This window comes from Plectropomus leopardus, chromosome 3, assembly GCF_026936395.1.
Source record: "Plectropomus leopardus strain MGB_pleo_1.0 chromosome 3, ASM2693639v1, whole genome shotgun sequence".
Classification (NCBI taxonomy): Eukaryota; Metazoa; Chordata; class Actinopteri; order Perciformes; family Serranidae; genus Plectropomus; species Plectropomus leopardus.
The window spans coordinates 27,705,987-27,723,855 of record NC_142178.1 but is presented as its reverse complement, the minus strand read 5'-3'; the positions used below and the strand labels follow the sequence as shown (position 1 = coordinate 27,723,855).

Here is a 17,869-nt window from a genome sequence, read left to right as displayed (position 1 = left end):
AGGGAAGAGAGAGGGAGCAAGGAGAGCGGGTAGAATAGCATTTATTCATCCTGACACTGATCAGATAAATGGGAAATGATAAATGCTGTCTATTTTTACTTTGCTTAACCTGTGTTAACTTTTTTTTCAAAAAGAGGCTCCTACTGTCTTGCTGTGCCGTACCTTTGAAACCCTTAATCAAAGTGTTGTTTGGGATTCAGTATTATTTGAAGTGATCTGACTATGAATAATGAAACACCATGCAGTTGTCCTGATGACTCATTTAGCATAAATGGTGAATAAGTTGAGCTGCTGTCTGTCTGCTGGGTAAAAGAATACACAGTCTTTCACAAAGAAGACAAAAAAGGATTTTTTTTTTAAATAGTCCCCCAGTATGCATTTTTTATTAATTTTCCTTTTGTTTGTTTGAGTTCTTTCAGAAGCCGCTGGTGTCTACATCTAACACAGTAAATTTAAATGTCCAATCAGGGCTGCCCAATTTATATAGTTGTTGAAAAGGCCATGATGTCCCCCGGATGGCAATGTGGCTGATATTTAACTCTGAGGTGCAAGGCCTGTAAGCCTTCATAATGTTAATCATAAAGATATGTGATATTTATTTTTTCACTTATTTATAGACTTCTTACACTTTTTACAAAGAATCATGATCTGTTCTAGTATGCCATGTGACAAATGGTTTGAATCTCATTCAACACTTTTTCTTTAACATTAGAATTTAATTGATTAGCTGTTCAAATTCAAAGTAGGGTTGGACTGATGGCATGGCATCATCCATTAGTCGTGATTGTCAGTCATTGACCAATGAGCCCAACACTCATCATTATCAACACAGGTTTGAGATGGTGCTTATTGCATACATTAAGTGCTTAAAAAGTAACAATTCTGATTTATCTACCAGTTGTACTCTAGACTAGCAAATGGGCAAAGTGATACCTTTGTTAGTATCCAAATTTTTGTCTGCCATTGTGAAGATTTGCCATCATCACTATTCAATATCTGTTCACATTGCTTGATAAATATTGTGGGTTTGAATGGGCTTGTCAGAAAGTGACATGGTAGCACTCTGAATAAGTTATCTAAAAAGAAACAATGTATGCAATAGCCCACCTTCCACATTCTCTTCCCTTTGCTCTGTCTCTCTTTCTCTTTCGGTGAAAAACACATGCAGCATTGCTCTGTCCTTGCCTCAGCCCTCAGTCCTGATGATTGGGCTACTATAATGCCTAAAATTTGCACAGTACAGGTTTGTGTGGTTAATTAATGATTATTGTGGGTTCTGCAGTGCAGATTGACTCTCATAATTGGCCCCCATCCCAAAGAAACGGCATCTTCATTGGTGTTTCATTGTGGACAATGTCATATGCCAATTTGGTAGACATTGCTCAACCCTTATTCAAAGTTAGAAACACATTTAACATGTTGATGGATGTAGTTTGGTATATTTTTCACTATCTGGAAACACTCATTTAAACAGTTTGTTTCTAATGCTTTCACTATAATTGTCTTCCCTCATTATGCTACATTGTTTCACCCTTATGCTGGTTAGTGCAGCAAAAAAAAAAAAAAATTCTTAAGCATACATAAAAAGTACTGTTTCATTATTGAAATTATTAGTTTCTGCTCATTGTAGTCTCCTATAGGGCATACATGCAGTTGCAGAAATATCAGCTATGTATTAGTATCGATTGCTTCTACCTTGTGTGGGTACTGGAGTACAGTATGTGTTAGACGCGTCTTTAGACATCTAAGTTGTAGGACTATTGACACATGAGGAAAGGAACTGGACTGACAAATAGATCAAAGATGCATGAACCTATAAGATCTGAGGTGTAAAAGTGTCAGCCCAAATGACCTTGGATATGTTTTACATCTCATTAATTACCCCAGAGTCTATCTGTAAAGGTATGAATAACATAATACAGGATAGAGAATCCTGGCTCCAGTCCTGGATAAGTCTTTGTAGTTCAGCCACCGTAATACTCTGAATAATAGGCGCTGACCCACATCTGCTCATATACGGGTAACATTGAGCCCCAGATGCAGACCCAGCTGTTGCCATGTATTATCTCACTGACTGACCCTAATGTTAAATGCAAGACAGAGCATTATCATGGGCTAATCCAACCTAGCTATAGCAAGAAAGTTAAAAAGGCTATATGTGGCATTTACAACATTAACATAGTAGCAAACCACTTGCTAAAGATACAATAGAGTTATGGTGTCTTGGGCAGAGGATGATGTCACACTACCTCTCTGTGTGTTGTATTCATAGATTTTCTGCGTAGTGTTGTGGTAGACAGTCTTGCGTGTATGTTGTCACATGAGTCCCAATAAGTGTAGCCCAGTTTAGCTAATTGCTGCCACCCTACACTGGGCTAATACAGCAGTTGCTGCTGATATCAGAACGCCACCATCGGTTTCCCCCCAGGTTAACAATGTTAGTTCTGTCAACGCTTTGGCTGCTAGCTGTTGGCTTAACCACTTCTATGTTGAGAACTGTGCACAGACAACCTGAATCACACTCTGAATCATAAATGTGCTGTGCGTGTTGTATACAGCTCCTTTAACTAGTAAATACACACTAATGATAATAATTAACTATAATGGGAAAAGTCTGTATGTCTGTCCTTCGATATTCTCGACAATCATTCATCCACTTACAGGACGTATTGTTGAGGACACATTAACCCTATTAACTGTCACACCCCCAGACTGCATACAGGGTTCAGCTCAGTCTCTGTTGCTTGTTGCCAGACATTTGAGAACAGATGAAGAAAAAGAAACAGGGGAAGCTGCATTGTAGCAAACTCAGCGATGTAACTCTTGGAATAAATGCTTTTGTTCCCACTAATAGCCTGTTCCCAAATAACTAGGGGTTTGCAAATGAAGCATATACTCTAGAATTGCTTTGGGGTGCAACTACATTATCATGGCATGGCTTGGTCTCACTCACAGTGTGCCAATAAACACCGCTTGGGCAGTGGCCCTCGGCATCAGATACAGACACACTGTGCATCTGTATGAAATGCATCTGGCTTTCTACTAACTCCAATATAAACCCATTCACAGTATTATTAGACATTTAAAGCTGCAGGCATTGTATAAAGAGTGAGAAAGTCTACTTAGAGTGTGTGGGACTTGAGGTGGATGTGTCCAATGTGCACAAGACTTGGACCTAGGAGACTGGTGTTTGTGTCCCACGTGAAACTAAAAGTCAGCATTGAGATATTTTGTCTGTTGTTAGTCATTTGAGTCATCTGACATGGCTAAAATTAACCACAATCTTTTCCTAACCATAACCAAGTGGTTTGTTGCCTTAACCTTACCGCAACCCCTTGCGTCAAGGTGCAATGCAAAGGCTGGCTTCTGCCCAAGTGTTGAAATATGACAAGAAGGGATGAGATCACGTTGTATAGCAAGTGTACTACTCAGGACCCAAGGAAATGCAGTCGAGTGGGAAGTTGTTTAGATGAGCTGTCCTCAAGAAAGTTGCAAGAGCAATACCAGAGGCCATGCAATCAGCCTACTCCAGACATTTTAAAGTTGCGCTGCACTAGTATTAACAAAAACAATACTGTAATAATAATAATCAGAATAATAATGGCCACCAGTACTCTCTCACCCTCTGACTCACTGTCATGAATATTCAGCTGCCAACTTTGCCCCCGTTCTCTAACCAGTTCCACCTTCCTCAGTGGCCACAGTTCTAACTACAGTACCATGTGTAGGTAAGAGTAATGACTCCTTAGTCATTATTATTAATTCAGTGTTGCTTGAGGATGGTGCATGTAAATGAAGTCAGAGGCGTAGAGAGCTATAGGTTGCCTGGAGAGTTAGCCTGAGTAATGAATGTATAGTGCCCTATTGGACTTGTGTCTGTTTTAGTAAAGTTATTATTTTGACAGTTTGTTCAATTTTTATAAGGGGAGACTTGGAACTGAACCGTAATCTTTCCTTCGCTAATCAAATTCAAACGGGGATCGCTCTATATAATGTGTTAGTTAAATTTCCATTTTCTAGCCTCTTGTAAATTACTCGCCAGCTTGCATATGTAGGTTAGGCAAACACCAGGATTTGTTATTGTTGAATTCAGTGCAGTAATATCACATTCATGACAACGGCAGCAGCAGTGTTTGAAAGGAGGCGAAAAGAGAACATAGAGAGAAAATATTGTGTCCGAGGTTTTGGATTCAAAGATAATGTTGATGATGATTAGAATATTGATCCTGATAACCCACCTGTTATAAAAGAAGCAGTGGAAAGCCACCCACTCATTGTCATTAGTCATCAGCAGCTCCTTACAGCCTACTGCAGTATGTGCTGCCACCCATGATTTAGCTCTCCATCCAGTTATGAGGGGGTGTTAAGCGTTTATTATGCAGCACAGTCCTAGTCCCAATGAGATGGCAGAATGTTGCCCGATCGATACCCCTCACAGGAAGCCAGGTTAATTTATTTTTTAAGGATTTGTTTGCGTCTCTAAGCCCCCCCCTCCCCCCCCACCTCGCTGCAGGTTTGTGATGCAAGCTATTTCCCAGAGATCTGCAGAGTGATGTTTTGTCACTGACACCACTGTAAAGGCAAAGGCGCTGTACCTGCAGGCATACTGGCATAAAGATGCATACACCATTTTGTCTACTGCTCCACTCTTTGTTTTATGTTATACAAAACCAATGATGCTGTTTTCTTAGCGCTGGCTGTGATTGCTTGTTGATTGATAGTGAGTCTAAATTTATTATGATGTCAGCTAGCAGCCACGTCTACAGTTTGAGACTGCAGGGTCGCTCCATTGTTAGTGTTTGACCTTTAGAGCTGACCCATGCTTGTACACAATGCCCCACTTTTTGCTCAAAACACCCGCTCTGAATTTTCTCATTTCATTGTTGCAACCTTTTACTCTTTGTGTCAGTAACTCCACCTTTACATCCATCTTTCCTTTATGACTTCTCATCTTAGCGTTGCACTCAATTTTATAATATGGTCCTCGACATCATATGATTTCTGAGGTGTGTTTGGCTTATTCTCAGCCACACATGTGCATATACCACATGCTCAGTATTGCTTTGCATAAACTACAAACCAATTGCTCCAGACCTTTTAGCATGTGCATTGCCCTTGTATATCCTCTGGCAGGGAAACAGCTGCGGCTCTGTGAAGCACAGAACAAATGTCACGTTTTTTTGTCCAACTGCTCTTGAAAGAGGCAGATCCTCACACTTTTTCTCTGATCTGATTTGTTATGAGACAGACGCAAATCACACTGTCAGTTTCTTATCATCTTCTGCATCAATCCTGGATTTACATATAAATAAAACATAACCTCATCCATCAGTTTATGCTTGAAAATGTGAGGGAGAGATGAATACATTTGTTATCACTATGATCATTTTGGTTACCACTCATCTGTATTGATTTTCACTGAGCATCATCAATCAAGGCATTTGCAATGGATGCTGTCTGAGAGCACATATCTTTCCTCCGGGAATTATCACCCCAGGGTTAGGTCAAGCAGAGATTTGATCTATTGTCAGTTAGATGAATTGATGTTTTTCTCTACATTTACTGTGTTTTATGGGCACGAAGAGAGAGAACGAAGGTAAAGGTGAATAGGGATGGAGATAAGTCTGAAGTAGTTTAAAGTCAGCCCTCAGGACTCAAAGCTTTTAAAATATTCAGAGCCATTCTCCATCACCTTTTGCCCCGGTTGCTTGTTCAAGAACAGAGTGAAATGAAATCAATAGCGGTGCCAGTGCTGGCCTCTATGCCAGGCATCATCCAATATTTATACAAATGAAGCTTCACAACCTCAAATTTACCCAGCAGTTGCATGTTTAAGGGACTGTGAAGGACTCAAAGGGGGGTGAAAATTTAGACAGTATGTGAAGACGGGAGAATAAAATAAATCTGTGTCCCCATCATGATGCTGTAGCGTACATACTGCAGTCATTTGCATTCACTTGACACGGCAGGGTATGATTAACAGCTATGTTGAGTCTTAAAGTGGGACGCCCTTGGTACCATAAATAAGAAATGGATCATAAATCCCACATGGCAACTTTAAGCCATTATCACTTCCAAAAATGTCTCCTCTAAAAAAAATATCCATAAAGTTTAGTGCTTTTGTTAGTTGAGCAATACATGCAGCGCATGCAATTTCCAGTGATTTGGTTGTTTCCGGGACATAATCAAACCTGTTAAAAGCCAAAAAATATAAATAAAAATACATTGTGGGTATATTGCTCACACTTCACCTTTATTTTTCATCCTACAAGGGCCACTTCCTCAGACACTGGTTGGATGTTAATTAATGAAACAGGGTCCCGTTAATGTCACAGACCACTGAGGTCAGTTTCAAATGAAAATTAAGATAATTCACTGCCATTTTGCATGGGTGCATGTGTGTCTGATGACAAACTCCTTGAACACAATTATAAGCAGAAACTCACATACAAATCTTCATGTTATATTTTGAAAACTAAATGAGAAATTCCATGTTGAAAGTGAAACTTGAACATTTTTAATGAGGCTTTTTAGATTATTGTGTATTTACCCCATGTATTTATATTATATTATATAAAATGCATGTTTAATACTGCTTGCATTTATTGAGAAATGGAATAAGAAATAGTTTCAGTTCAGTGGATTCAAATGTGAATCACTAAATTTCCAGCATATCCTTCATATTAATAAGCATGATTAGTATGTGGTGTGATTTTACCTGAGAAAAATCCTATGAGCTGTGGGAGACAGGGAAGGTAATTTGATATGTATACCCCATGGCTCTCTTAATCAGATCTTCCGGGATTTGACCCATCTTGTGATTACAAGAATTAACACAAATTGAATCAATTATTTTTGAAAACTTGCAAATTTGTCCAAAAAAAGAAATCTTTTCATAAAATATTGTAAATATGCTTGTATGTTTTACCAAATTCTACCATTTTCAGCTGAAAATATTTCATTTAAGAACCACTCACAATGAGCCTTGGTCAAACAAATAATCTGCATCCCCAGCAAAACATCTTTGTTCAGACATTGTTGTCCGAAGGACATATGCACTCCTTCTCAGGCTCTGTATCCACAACATCTACCAATTTAAAACCCACCAATCCATCTGTAACTCTGTAAGAACCATTTCTTACCTGTTCTTCTGACCTGTTGTTGCGTATTCTTCAAAGAATAACAGAACACCAGCTGCACTTACAATGTTGTTGATATGTTTGGTGATAACTTTTTACTCTTATTGGAACTAATTATGTAATGATTGTCAGTGAGTTCTTAAAACATTTTTATTCCTGCTGACTTACAAGTTGTAAACATTATCTTAATTTATCGCAAAATAACACAAAAAATAATGCAAATTGATGCATTGAATTTTTCCCAGAAAAGCTGCTGCAAATTCAGTATATTGATGTTGCCCCCCCCCGCTGTGGAGGTTTGCAGAGTATGGTGCACAATAGGTAGAATGCAGCCACAGTATGAGAATATGCACACTAGAGAGCAGTCTGTTCCCTCTTTCTGCAGTCGTTGTGATCCTCCATCTCCCTCTCACACCCGCCTCCCACCTTCTCACACAACATACTGTTCATGTCAAAGGACCCAGGAAACACAACATCTGTCAGTGCACTAATTTACACAATGAACACCAGAGGAAGAAGGATATATATACACCTCAAAATGGCCTTGTATTCAACAAACATTTTACATCACATGAAAACACAGTGAAGAATATTGTATGTGCAAATCTTCCTTTAAGCTGCTGGATAATTTCTTCAATGCTTCTGGTACAATTTGAAATTGTATTTTGACTTCAGTATGCATGGTTTTGATGATTGTTGCCTTTAGTGTGCTTGATTCGGTGAAGGAGGCGCCGCTCCTCTGTGAAAGCCAAATAGTGAGAGGCAATGAAAGGCATAGCTTTAGATCTTTGACACTCTGCTTTCTTTACTTGGATGGTACACAAGTAGTGACGTAATAATATGGAAATATGCTAGCCGATTGAAATGAAATAGATCATTTGAATCTATTCTCATATAGGCAATGGGAAGGGGGAAAGAAACTACACTGATAGCGAGCCAACACAGTGAATGATAAAAACAACAAATATGAGATTTAAAACAGAGATCTAAAATTCAGACCATGGATTTTACATTGAAGATGAGATGCAGATATCCCTCTGCCCCCTTTTTTCTCTTTTTTTTTTTGGTTCGACACACTGCAGAGACATGGCTCTCCAGTCCACGAGCGCAAAGACTGCGTCTATTGTCATTCATCCTTTCTGACAGGCTTCTCACGTACAAATGAGTTTACTGTGAATAGCAATTCATTTATTTAAACATTTTTTGTAGTTTACAAAAGAAATAGATTATCTTGTTTCATTTTTTGTCCACACTTGCACTTCTTCTTTTAACATATTTTACACAGACTTTTATTTTTACAGTTTGAATCCAACTTAAACATCTTTTTTTATATTTTAAATGCTTGTCAAATATTGTGTTTACCATAATACAAATGGTTTGATTTTTTTTCCTTTTTTTTCTTCTTTTGTGTGTCCCCAGTTTCTTTTTAAACAATAATTAAATGTCCTGAAGTAGAAAGACACATTAAAGCTCAAATATCCACCCATGAGAGAAAAGCCTCTGTGCCCACAATGTATTCCTCTCTGTGTTTCTGTAGAACATCAACAGGTCCAAGAGTCAGGGGCCCATTATGCCCCGTGGCCTCGAATCAGCAGTAGATAGCAGTAGCAGTAAATCCACTGCGTTATAGTCAGCCGCAAAAAGCACACTGCTTCCACATCACAGTGAGAACGCTGTGTAAAAAGTGTCCAAAAAGATCCCTTTATTCCTTCTGTCCCGCAATTTTCCCCTCCCCAGTGCATCCAAAAGAGGGATTGACTGTATATCCAGATAATCACAGGTAAAGACGTACTCACAAAGCAGGGTCACACCTCACACTCCCGAGAAGGTTGCTGTTGGCAAGTGCAAGAACCATATTCATTGATGATTACCAGAGCTCCCTCAATGTGGTTGGGTTTATAGTCAACATAGTACTCCGGCGTAGAAATTGCAGCCATCTGCTGCATGCTTTGCTTTTGCTTCTGCTTACGGCGCTGACTGCTGAAGCACTGCCTCAGTTGTCTTATTCCGGCTGGAAAGCACTTCCATGCCACATACAGCATGAGCACGATGATGAGAAAGGAAAAGATGAGTGCCATGGTTCCAGTCACCACCTTGTGGATCTGCATGGTGCTCTCTAGGTCATCATGGCCCACTGTGACGGTGAAAGAACTGGTGACCACCTCACTACCCTCACCCTCGTAAGGGTTGGGGGTAAATGGGCCCAGGAAAACGGAACCACCCTGGGCCAGATCCCTTGTCGAGGCGTACAGGCCCGCTGTAGTTACCTCCATTGTGGGATCCTCACATAGCTGAAAAGCATAGACAGCATCCAACACATCCTCGCCCTGTGCGGTGTCGGGGCTTGAACACAGCAGGGAATTGTCACGCTGGCCTCGGAAGGCACTCAGCCAAGAGGCCAAGGCACACACGTTGCGACTGCACTCCCAGTCATTCCCTGCCAGGGTAATGCTGTCCAGAGATGACCATGAATCCAGGATGCGCTGGTCCACAGAGGTCAACCGATTGGAGTCTAGCATCAGCACCTTGAGGTTAGGTGCGCTCTCAAAAACATGTGGCTCAATGTACTCGATTTCATTGGCTGATAGGTCAATCTTCTCTAAAAAATGCCATGTCCAGTCCAGTGTATTGACAACAACAGTGGCACGATTGTTGTGCATGTACAGAGTACGTAAAGAGATGAGGCGAGGGAAGTGGGCTAGGTTGACTTTAACCAGCTCATTGTGCTCAAGATGCAACTCAGTCAACTTGAAGAGGCCGGCGAAGGAGTTTCGTGCCAGGCTCTGCAGTTGGTTGTATCCCAAGTCCAGAAACTGCATGCTCCGGCAGTCTTGAAAAATCCGCACTGGCACAAATTTGAGAGCATTGTAGCGCAAATGCAAATTGGTGAGCTTTCTAAGGCCGTGGAACAGGTCAGGCTCTAGTGCCTGCAGCCTGTTGTACGAGAGGTCCAGGATACGAAGGTTGGGGAGGGGCCTAAAGGTACCATTTGGCAGACTCTCTATCCGGTTGCTGCTGAGGTCTAACTCCTTGACCCGTCTTAGCCTGTCAAATGCACCTTCCTCTACAATGTCAATGTTGTTGTGATCTAGGTAGAGCCAGGTGAGCTGTGACAGACCAACCAGTTGGCCTTCACGCAGCTCGGTCAAGTTGTTCTCTCTCATGGACAGGCCCATGGCACTGCTCAGATTGCGGGGAATGTCTGTGAGGTTGAGCCCCTCGCAGTACAGCAGCTTGCTGTCGCAGCGGCACAGCCTTGGACAAACCCCCTCTACCAAGGGAACCGTTCTTAGAAAAATCCCCAATAAACACAGTATCAACCCAGGGGGCTTCTTCAGTGGCCACTTTAAGTACAGTCCAATTAGAAGGAAATCCATTAGCATAAATATCCAGGGATGTCTCTGAGAAAATGTCCATTGAACCACTCTGGATATTGTTTTCTGCACCTATCACATCATATTTATCACATCATATTCAATCAGTTTAACAATCTGTTTTGTTTTCTTTTGTATTTTAGCTGTCAACAATGATATATATATATATATATATATATATATATATATATATATATATATATATATTTTGTCAACCAAGGGAATCCTTGTCGAAAATGCAAAAGGATAAAGGGCAAGTCTCTCTGCTTATGTTAGAAATCAAGCAGTGGGTGGAGAGTAGAGGGGATGAGAAAAATGAAATTTTCCTCATTGATCGATGTTATTTGAAAAGATTCCTACTCACCCCTATCCAAAAGCTGACAATCTCCATTCAGCGTCTCGCTTTGTGCCCCAACACTAATTATGTGCGAATCTAAAAAAGACCCCACTGTGGTACAAATTCTCCCCCCCTCCCTTCACTCTTTTCAGTGGACACCAGATCCTTGGCAGGCTTACAATGTCTTAGTTCTCCTCAAGTGAAAGAGCCAGAAAGAGAAGGAATCCAAGTAGCTTTCAGCTAGATGGTAGGAAGTGCAAGTTCCCCTGTCTGCATGCATGAGCTCTGTCTCTTTTGCTCCTCCGCAGTCCTCTGCTGCAATGATCAGAGGGAAGAAGAGACAACCAGGGAAAGAGAAAAAAAACCCAAGGAAAATTCTTTTTAAATATCTGTCTTGCTCTTTTCTCCTCCCCTTTCCTGCTTAACTAACAGCAGATCTGTCACCACATATTATCGTCCATCTCTGGAAGCAATCACTGACTTGTAAGGTTTAAATCCATTCAAGCGGGTAATCATGCTTTCAGTGACGGACGCAGGAAAAAAAAAACAGGATTTAAAGAGGTGAACCCTGTTCACTGTTGTCTTGTGTAACAGTATTCCTTGTCATCTCAGTGGCTCATCTCGGTTAAGAAGCCGCTCGCATCCCCCGTGGCTTGCAGTTTTCGTTCACTCCCTTGCTCTCCGGGTGTTTTTTCAGCCAGCTGGAAGAGGCTGCTGAAGGCTGGTGCTGGTAGGCAGGCAGGGGCGGTAAATGTGGGAAGCAAAGGAGCGCGCAATCCCTTGCAGCAGAGCAGTACACTGACAGCGCATGCAGAAGCACCTTCTGTTCACTGAGTGTCGTAAGCCACTCACAATTCAGAGTGCTCGCTCTCTTTCCCCTCACTCTCTCTTGCTCTCTTTCCCTTGATCGCTCACTCACTTTTTCATGCTGTTCCCTTCCTCTTTCTCTCTCTCTCTCTCTCTCTCTCTCTCTCTCTCTCTCTCTCTCTCCTTCCCTCCTCGCTTTTCTCTTGCTGTGTTTTTCTCTGTGCCTCAGACATTTACATATTCAGAATGGGCTGGGCTTAAACCAGGAGCTTTAATGAAACCCCCCCTCCCCTCTCTCTCTTCCTCTCTCCCTATCTCCCTCCCTCCCTCCCTCCCTCCTTCACTGACTGTAATGAATTGGGCCATATAATGACTGCCTCCTTTGACGTTGCTGTGAGAAAGCAGTTTTCTGATTTCAGAGTTGCAAAATAACATTCATCCGACGAACAAAAGGGTGTCCTATATTTGTTCCACCCATAACACAGAAAGCCATTTGCATGTATATTAACAATCAGTTGAGTCCACATATGGAAGAACAAAAACAGGTGGAAATAATATAATTACGATTCATCATATTCTCTCCCAAGATCACAGCTCCACACAACACACGGAAGTGATTATTCTCAGTAATGATGATACAGTTTAAATGTGCCTATCATCCTATGTCCTATGATTTCAAATATGACTTTGTGTAATGAATCAGTCTCTGTCTATTGATATTCATTGTTTAGCCTTGGCAGCTATAAAGAATATAGTAGAGTCAAGTATGACATTCTTCATTTGATCAAACTGTCCTGTAGCCAGGCATTCTGTGTCATTGCCAATTATGGCAAGGCTATCCATTCTGAATACAGATGTAATTGCTTGCCACATAATATTAACATTAAGCTATAACATAAATATTCTTCTCAGAAGGCCCGCTCTCGTCTTGCTCCGCTCTTCTCTGGAATCACTCCTAGCCTTGTCATCTTTCTGCCATTAATTTTCAAAGACAATGAGCTGTGACAGCGCCTTACATTCCTCATATCAGCCAAGTTTCTTACCATCTGATCTTTTCTCCCCCTCTCTGAGGTCATTACATTTTTACTGACAGATGCCTTATCTTTGACATGAAGCCTCCTTGTTCATTGCTTTTTTTCAAGGGGAATATAGAATTGACAAGAACAAAATCAATTTGAAAAACATTTTTAATTACACACAATCCAGGCTTAGTGATGAATATAAAGCCAAATAAATACTGAACAAGGAAATATCTTTTGATGGAGGAGAACAAAAGCTATAATAAATATCCGCAGTTTGTCTCTCTTTTTTTCTGCAAAAAAACAACAAAAAGACTGCATTTCTTTTGCAAAAAAGAGTTACAATTGGGTTTTGGTTTTTTTCCCATCTTGACAAAAAAGAGTTGACATTTTCTGACATCCGTATTGTGTAACTGCCGCCAGAAAACCTAATGTTATTCTACTCTCATAATAAAAGAAATAAATAACTAAATAAATTAAACATAAATAAATACTAGTAATACATGATAGAGCTCTTTTTAAGATTTTCAGAGATTCCTTCCTACTTTGTAACTGGGGTCTTGTAAAACTACAGGGCTAAACTGAGAAGAGGAAAAAGCGCATGTTGTTTCTGTCAAGCTTCTGCAGATGTTTACCATGTCACTGTGTCTGTTTCTGATAGTATGGCATAAACATTTGCTGTTGAATAGCTAATAATAATAACTAGCTAATAACTCATAATCGCAAACTGGGTGCCCATTCCTTGCATAAGAAGAGTTTTAAAGGAAGTGGGTGTGATTTAAATTGGAAGCAGGTGGGACCTTACTCGACATTGTTATTTTAAGCTTGAAATCGATGTGGGTTGATCAGAAGTTGCCATATTTATGATTTATCAAAAGGTTTTTACAGACCAGCCTCAGAATTGAGCTTCAGATCATTTCCAATCACAAGAGTAAGAGAAGTATTTAGTCACTCAACTAAGGATCTTCCCTCATCAAAAGCAAATAGATAGATTTTACTTGGATGATACTCGTGCTCTTAAAAAGTGCAATATCTGCATCAGGTACTTCAGTCATCCGAGTATTCAACTCAACCATATTCAGAGTGCTGGTTAGATTAGATGGTTTAAATGCATCAAAATGTATCAAACAAAATGAATTCCAAGCCTGTGATATAGCTCAATGCTACAGCAACACCACAGGCCTTTCAGGCTCTTACACTACCATCATTTTAAGCTGTTTATCCAACTGAGCCTTGCTGAAAAGATAATGAATCAGCAGCTAAGATTTGGTCTAGATGGTTGTTGTTGACTGTATATTTTAATCACTGTGAAGATGTATCTTTTTTGGATTACATAAGCAAATAATGCCAAACAGGTTCACACATGCCAATGTATCGCCAAATGCTTTCATATGCAGCACATCAAAAATGTTTCCATGTGTCGTGACTATGCTATACAACAAAAAATGCTACTAGATATAAAAACATCCAAACATATTTTGTTTATTTAAGAAAAAAATAACTCACTTACTTATCAATACCCATCTTTCATCTGTATATTTTGTCTTTTCCTCAACATTTTATTCATTGTCTACTTGTTTATCTGGCACCACTTACACAAGTTTTTACAGAAAGCAAATCTGGTTTTGGGCAAAACAGATTTTCTGGCTGCATCAAGTGTAACATGGGCTAGCTTGGAAATGAGGTGGGAGTTTGGCTCTCTGTTTGATTACAATAATTACACGAAGGAACCACAATTACCTAACAGCCCTGTACTTTGTTCTGACCCTGTCTGGAACTCGACAGCTTAATCTTAAATACTGCATTGACCACCAGGGACTTTACAATACTCACCAAAAGTCTCTTAACAATTTTGTTACAGTAAAATAACTGACAGGTCTTGCACTAATGTTACTTTTGATTGAAACTTTTTTTTAAAAAAATGTGGCTCAGATTTTCATTTTTAGCTAGAGAACTCATCTGTAGTTCATGGACAAGTGAAAACTCCAGTGTTAATACAAGCTTCATTGGATGGACGTGAACATTTTTAATTCAGTAAGCGGATTTTACCTGAAATTGCTCTGTCTTAAGATCTGATCCAATTTTGTCATCCCACCATGATCATCAAAGTACTCAGTTATGTTTGACAGTTACAAAGATATATTGAACACCAAAGAAAAAGAAAGAAAAATTGTCCTTCACATGATCTGGACATCTTAAAGTTGGAATCATCTCTGCTTTGCCTTTGCTATATTCCCTCTTAGCTGTAATGGATGACTACACCATCAGCTAATGACTTGGTGCACTATAATGACTTGACACAGCGAACAGGAGATGAGAGTATCCAGACCATCAGTTTTCAGACTTTAAGAGCTTTGGCTCTCTGCTCTGGAGTTAAGGTCAGCACAAGTGTGAGTGAAAGTGTGTGGCTGTGTAGGGGGGGTGAAACACACACTGACACACTCACATGAACGCAGTCATATAAACAGATACAGCAATATTACAGATTGATGGCTGATAAGGATATGGATTTTTTTTAATGAATAACCTTTGAGTAACCTTCTTTTTTTTTCTTTATAAGCATACATCGTCCTTAAGTGTTGGGGTTTATGTCTGAATCTAACTCAGCATCTTTTCGTATCTAATTGTAAACCATGTCAACAAATTCATCCAGGATCTTTGTCACCTTGAGGAAGTAGCTGTGGCTTTATTTGTTGCTATGGAGCAAGCAGATAGCACCCAATAACGATTTTAATCTTTTACCACAAAATTTTGTTTGATGCATTTGAGAGTCGCATCATTTTTTGACTAATCACATGATTCAATATGCCCTCTGGCTGCAGAAAGATGTAACTGCTGTGGCAAGCCATATTGTGAAGCTGCTCAATGTACATTTGCCATTATGATGAGTTATCTAGCTAGTGGTGCTGCACCGCTGGTTATTTTACCGTTAGTTAGAAATCAATCTTGAAACAAGAAAATTTCAGTTAGGTTAAGTCAAGTAGTATATATGAAGAAAAATTAAATCACTATCCCTAAGGGGTCGTCACTGGGTCAGTTATCGGTTTGATAAAGATAAGCCTCTGGGGGCAACAACCAAAATTCTGGGAGATCTGATGTAGCAACTGGATCCTGGGCCGTGACTTTTCCCTCTGTGCATTGATCATTTCGGCTAATATCCCTTTCTCTCTTTTACTCTCATCCCAACTGGCAGAAGCATATGGTCACCCTTGCTCTCGGTGGGATTTGTTTTTTGTAATTCATAAATTGTTTGGTCTCTGTAAGTTAAAAGAGAATGGCGTAGACCTGCAAAAAATGAAACAAGTCCTGTGATAACTTTTTTTTAATGATTTGGCGCTATATGAATAAAATGGACTTGATTGTCTATGAATAGATATTTGCATATGAGTGTGATTCATTTTTTAAAAAGTTAATATAGAAGTAAGGTTGGATGATAGCCAATGTGTTCTGAGATCGCATTTATGCCAAAGCGTTAATATTTCTTTTGCCTTTCACGTGGACTGTTTACCTGCTGCTCAACTGTGATTGGTCACTTCTACTCAGACTTCAAATAGAAACAAAAGGCTCCTGATGCAGATATCTCTTTAGAAAGGTTAGTAATGCAATGACAAGATTATGATCCCTCACTGGCTTCCCATCTGACCACTGCTTTGCCTGTTTTAGAAAGGGAACATTGCACAGCACCTTTGAAATGTTGTCCTACATCTGACTGACTTTGAGAGGACAAGCCGTCACTGGACAAAAGTTCAGTTTGTGACCATGTTGGTCAGGACTTGGTAGTCTCTTTAAAATAGGACTTTGTTGTGTGTAATCAAGCGTGCAAAATTTAGATGGATTTCCAAAGTATAAAGCATGTCCTTATAATTATGTGATCCTTTTATTTGATAGTCTTGGATAGTTTCTATGATGAAATGGCTTGAGGTTGTTGTGTATTGTTAGAAGACTGAATGGATTCCAGTGATCAAATAAGACTCAAAATTATCAGCATCTATGATTACAGGCCCATTATTTAAATCATTTATCGAATCAGAGGACGCCTGACTGTGCGAGCCCAACAAAACAAGGCAGATGATGACTAATTGGCCCGCTGCAGAGATAATGTTGATGGGCAGCTGGGAAAGGATTGTGGTGGGGGTCGGTAGAGACACTTATGCCATAGAGCGGCTGTCAGTGATGTGGTGAGGAAACAGCAAGAGATGGCTCTGCATGTGCAATTGAGTGCAACCTCCAGCAGATGGAGGTTTGTCTTGGTTTGAAAGGGTCGCAAGTGGACAGAACACTGAGCTTATTTCAGTTTTAGTTCTTATTTTCGATCTTCTTTGGTACTTAAGATGACATAATCCCATTATATAATCAGCAACTGAGGATGAGCTGAGGAACAGAGGAAATGCACTCAAAGATAAATTGCGATAGCCGTGGGCATTTCTAATTATCACCATCAGAGTCTTATCTCAGATATATATCAACTAAATCAGAAGTGTGAAGACTGAAACTCAGTCAAGGTTCGTGCCAGTATACTTTCTGCAGAGTACACAAAAATACTTCATCGTCCTTTGATCAAAGGAGTTCATACTATTTGCAACTGAGGGAAAACCAAATAGGAAAAACATACCATCATGAGGCTCACTGGAGCATGTGACAGGGGGGACATGCCTGTCACTATGGGTTGCAACTCCTTGAAGCATGTTTTATGTGCTACAAAGTTTGCTTCAGTAAGCACAGTCGACTGCGCAAACAGAAAAATCGATATAGCGTCACCCTCATGATTAGCCCATGTTTGAGGCTTTCGAGGTGGGTGATAGTTTGAGCTGAATGAATGAATGGATGATTTATAGAGCGATGAGGAAGTCAAGCTTGGCAAAGCTCTGATATTTTGTCCATGGTAATGTGAACATAAGGATCTGCATACTGTACGTATTAAGAAAACAAAGATTAAAAAAGATAGATACTAAAAAAAAGTATCTGTCTGAAAAGGCCAAAGTAGGTAAAGTAAAGAGAGTGTGTATCATCTTTGGTAGGAAATAAAATGTGTACCAATAAATCTGGGGGTGGCTTTTGGAAGCAGCATGATCTTAAATCGCCTCTAGTTTTATGTTTCTCTTACGCCACACAAATAACATTTTGCACTGTGCAAATTGGACAGTCATGATAAAACATTTCTCAGCTGTCTCTATTGAATGCAAACTGGCAACA

General features: G+C 39.9%; 2 protein-coding genes across 2 annotated transcripts in view; one reads left to right on the top strand and one right to left on the bottom strand.

Moving 5' to 3' along the window:
* Positions 1 to 17,869, top strand: part of ctnna2 (catenin (cadherin-associated protein), alpha 2) — a 393,607-nt gene that overhangs the window by 231,853 nt on the left and 143,885 nt on the right. The window lies entirely within an intron of this gene.
* On the bottom strand, positions 6,241 to 10,665 carry lrrtm1 (leucine rich repeat transmembrane neuronal 1). Its single transcript, XM_042485342.2, has one exon. It carries the CDS (start codon positions 10,520 to 10,522, stop codon positions 8,945 to 8,947), a length of 1,578 nt encoding a protein of 525 aa, XP_042341276.2. The 5' UTR covers positions 10,523 to 10,665; the 3' UTR covers positions 6,241 to 8,944.

Coding starts and splice junctions, on each gene's coding strand:
- lrrtm1 (XM_042485342.2), bottom strand. CDS start 10,522: ATGCTAATGGATTTCCTTCTAATTGGACTGTACTTAAAGTGGCCACTG.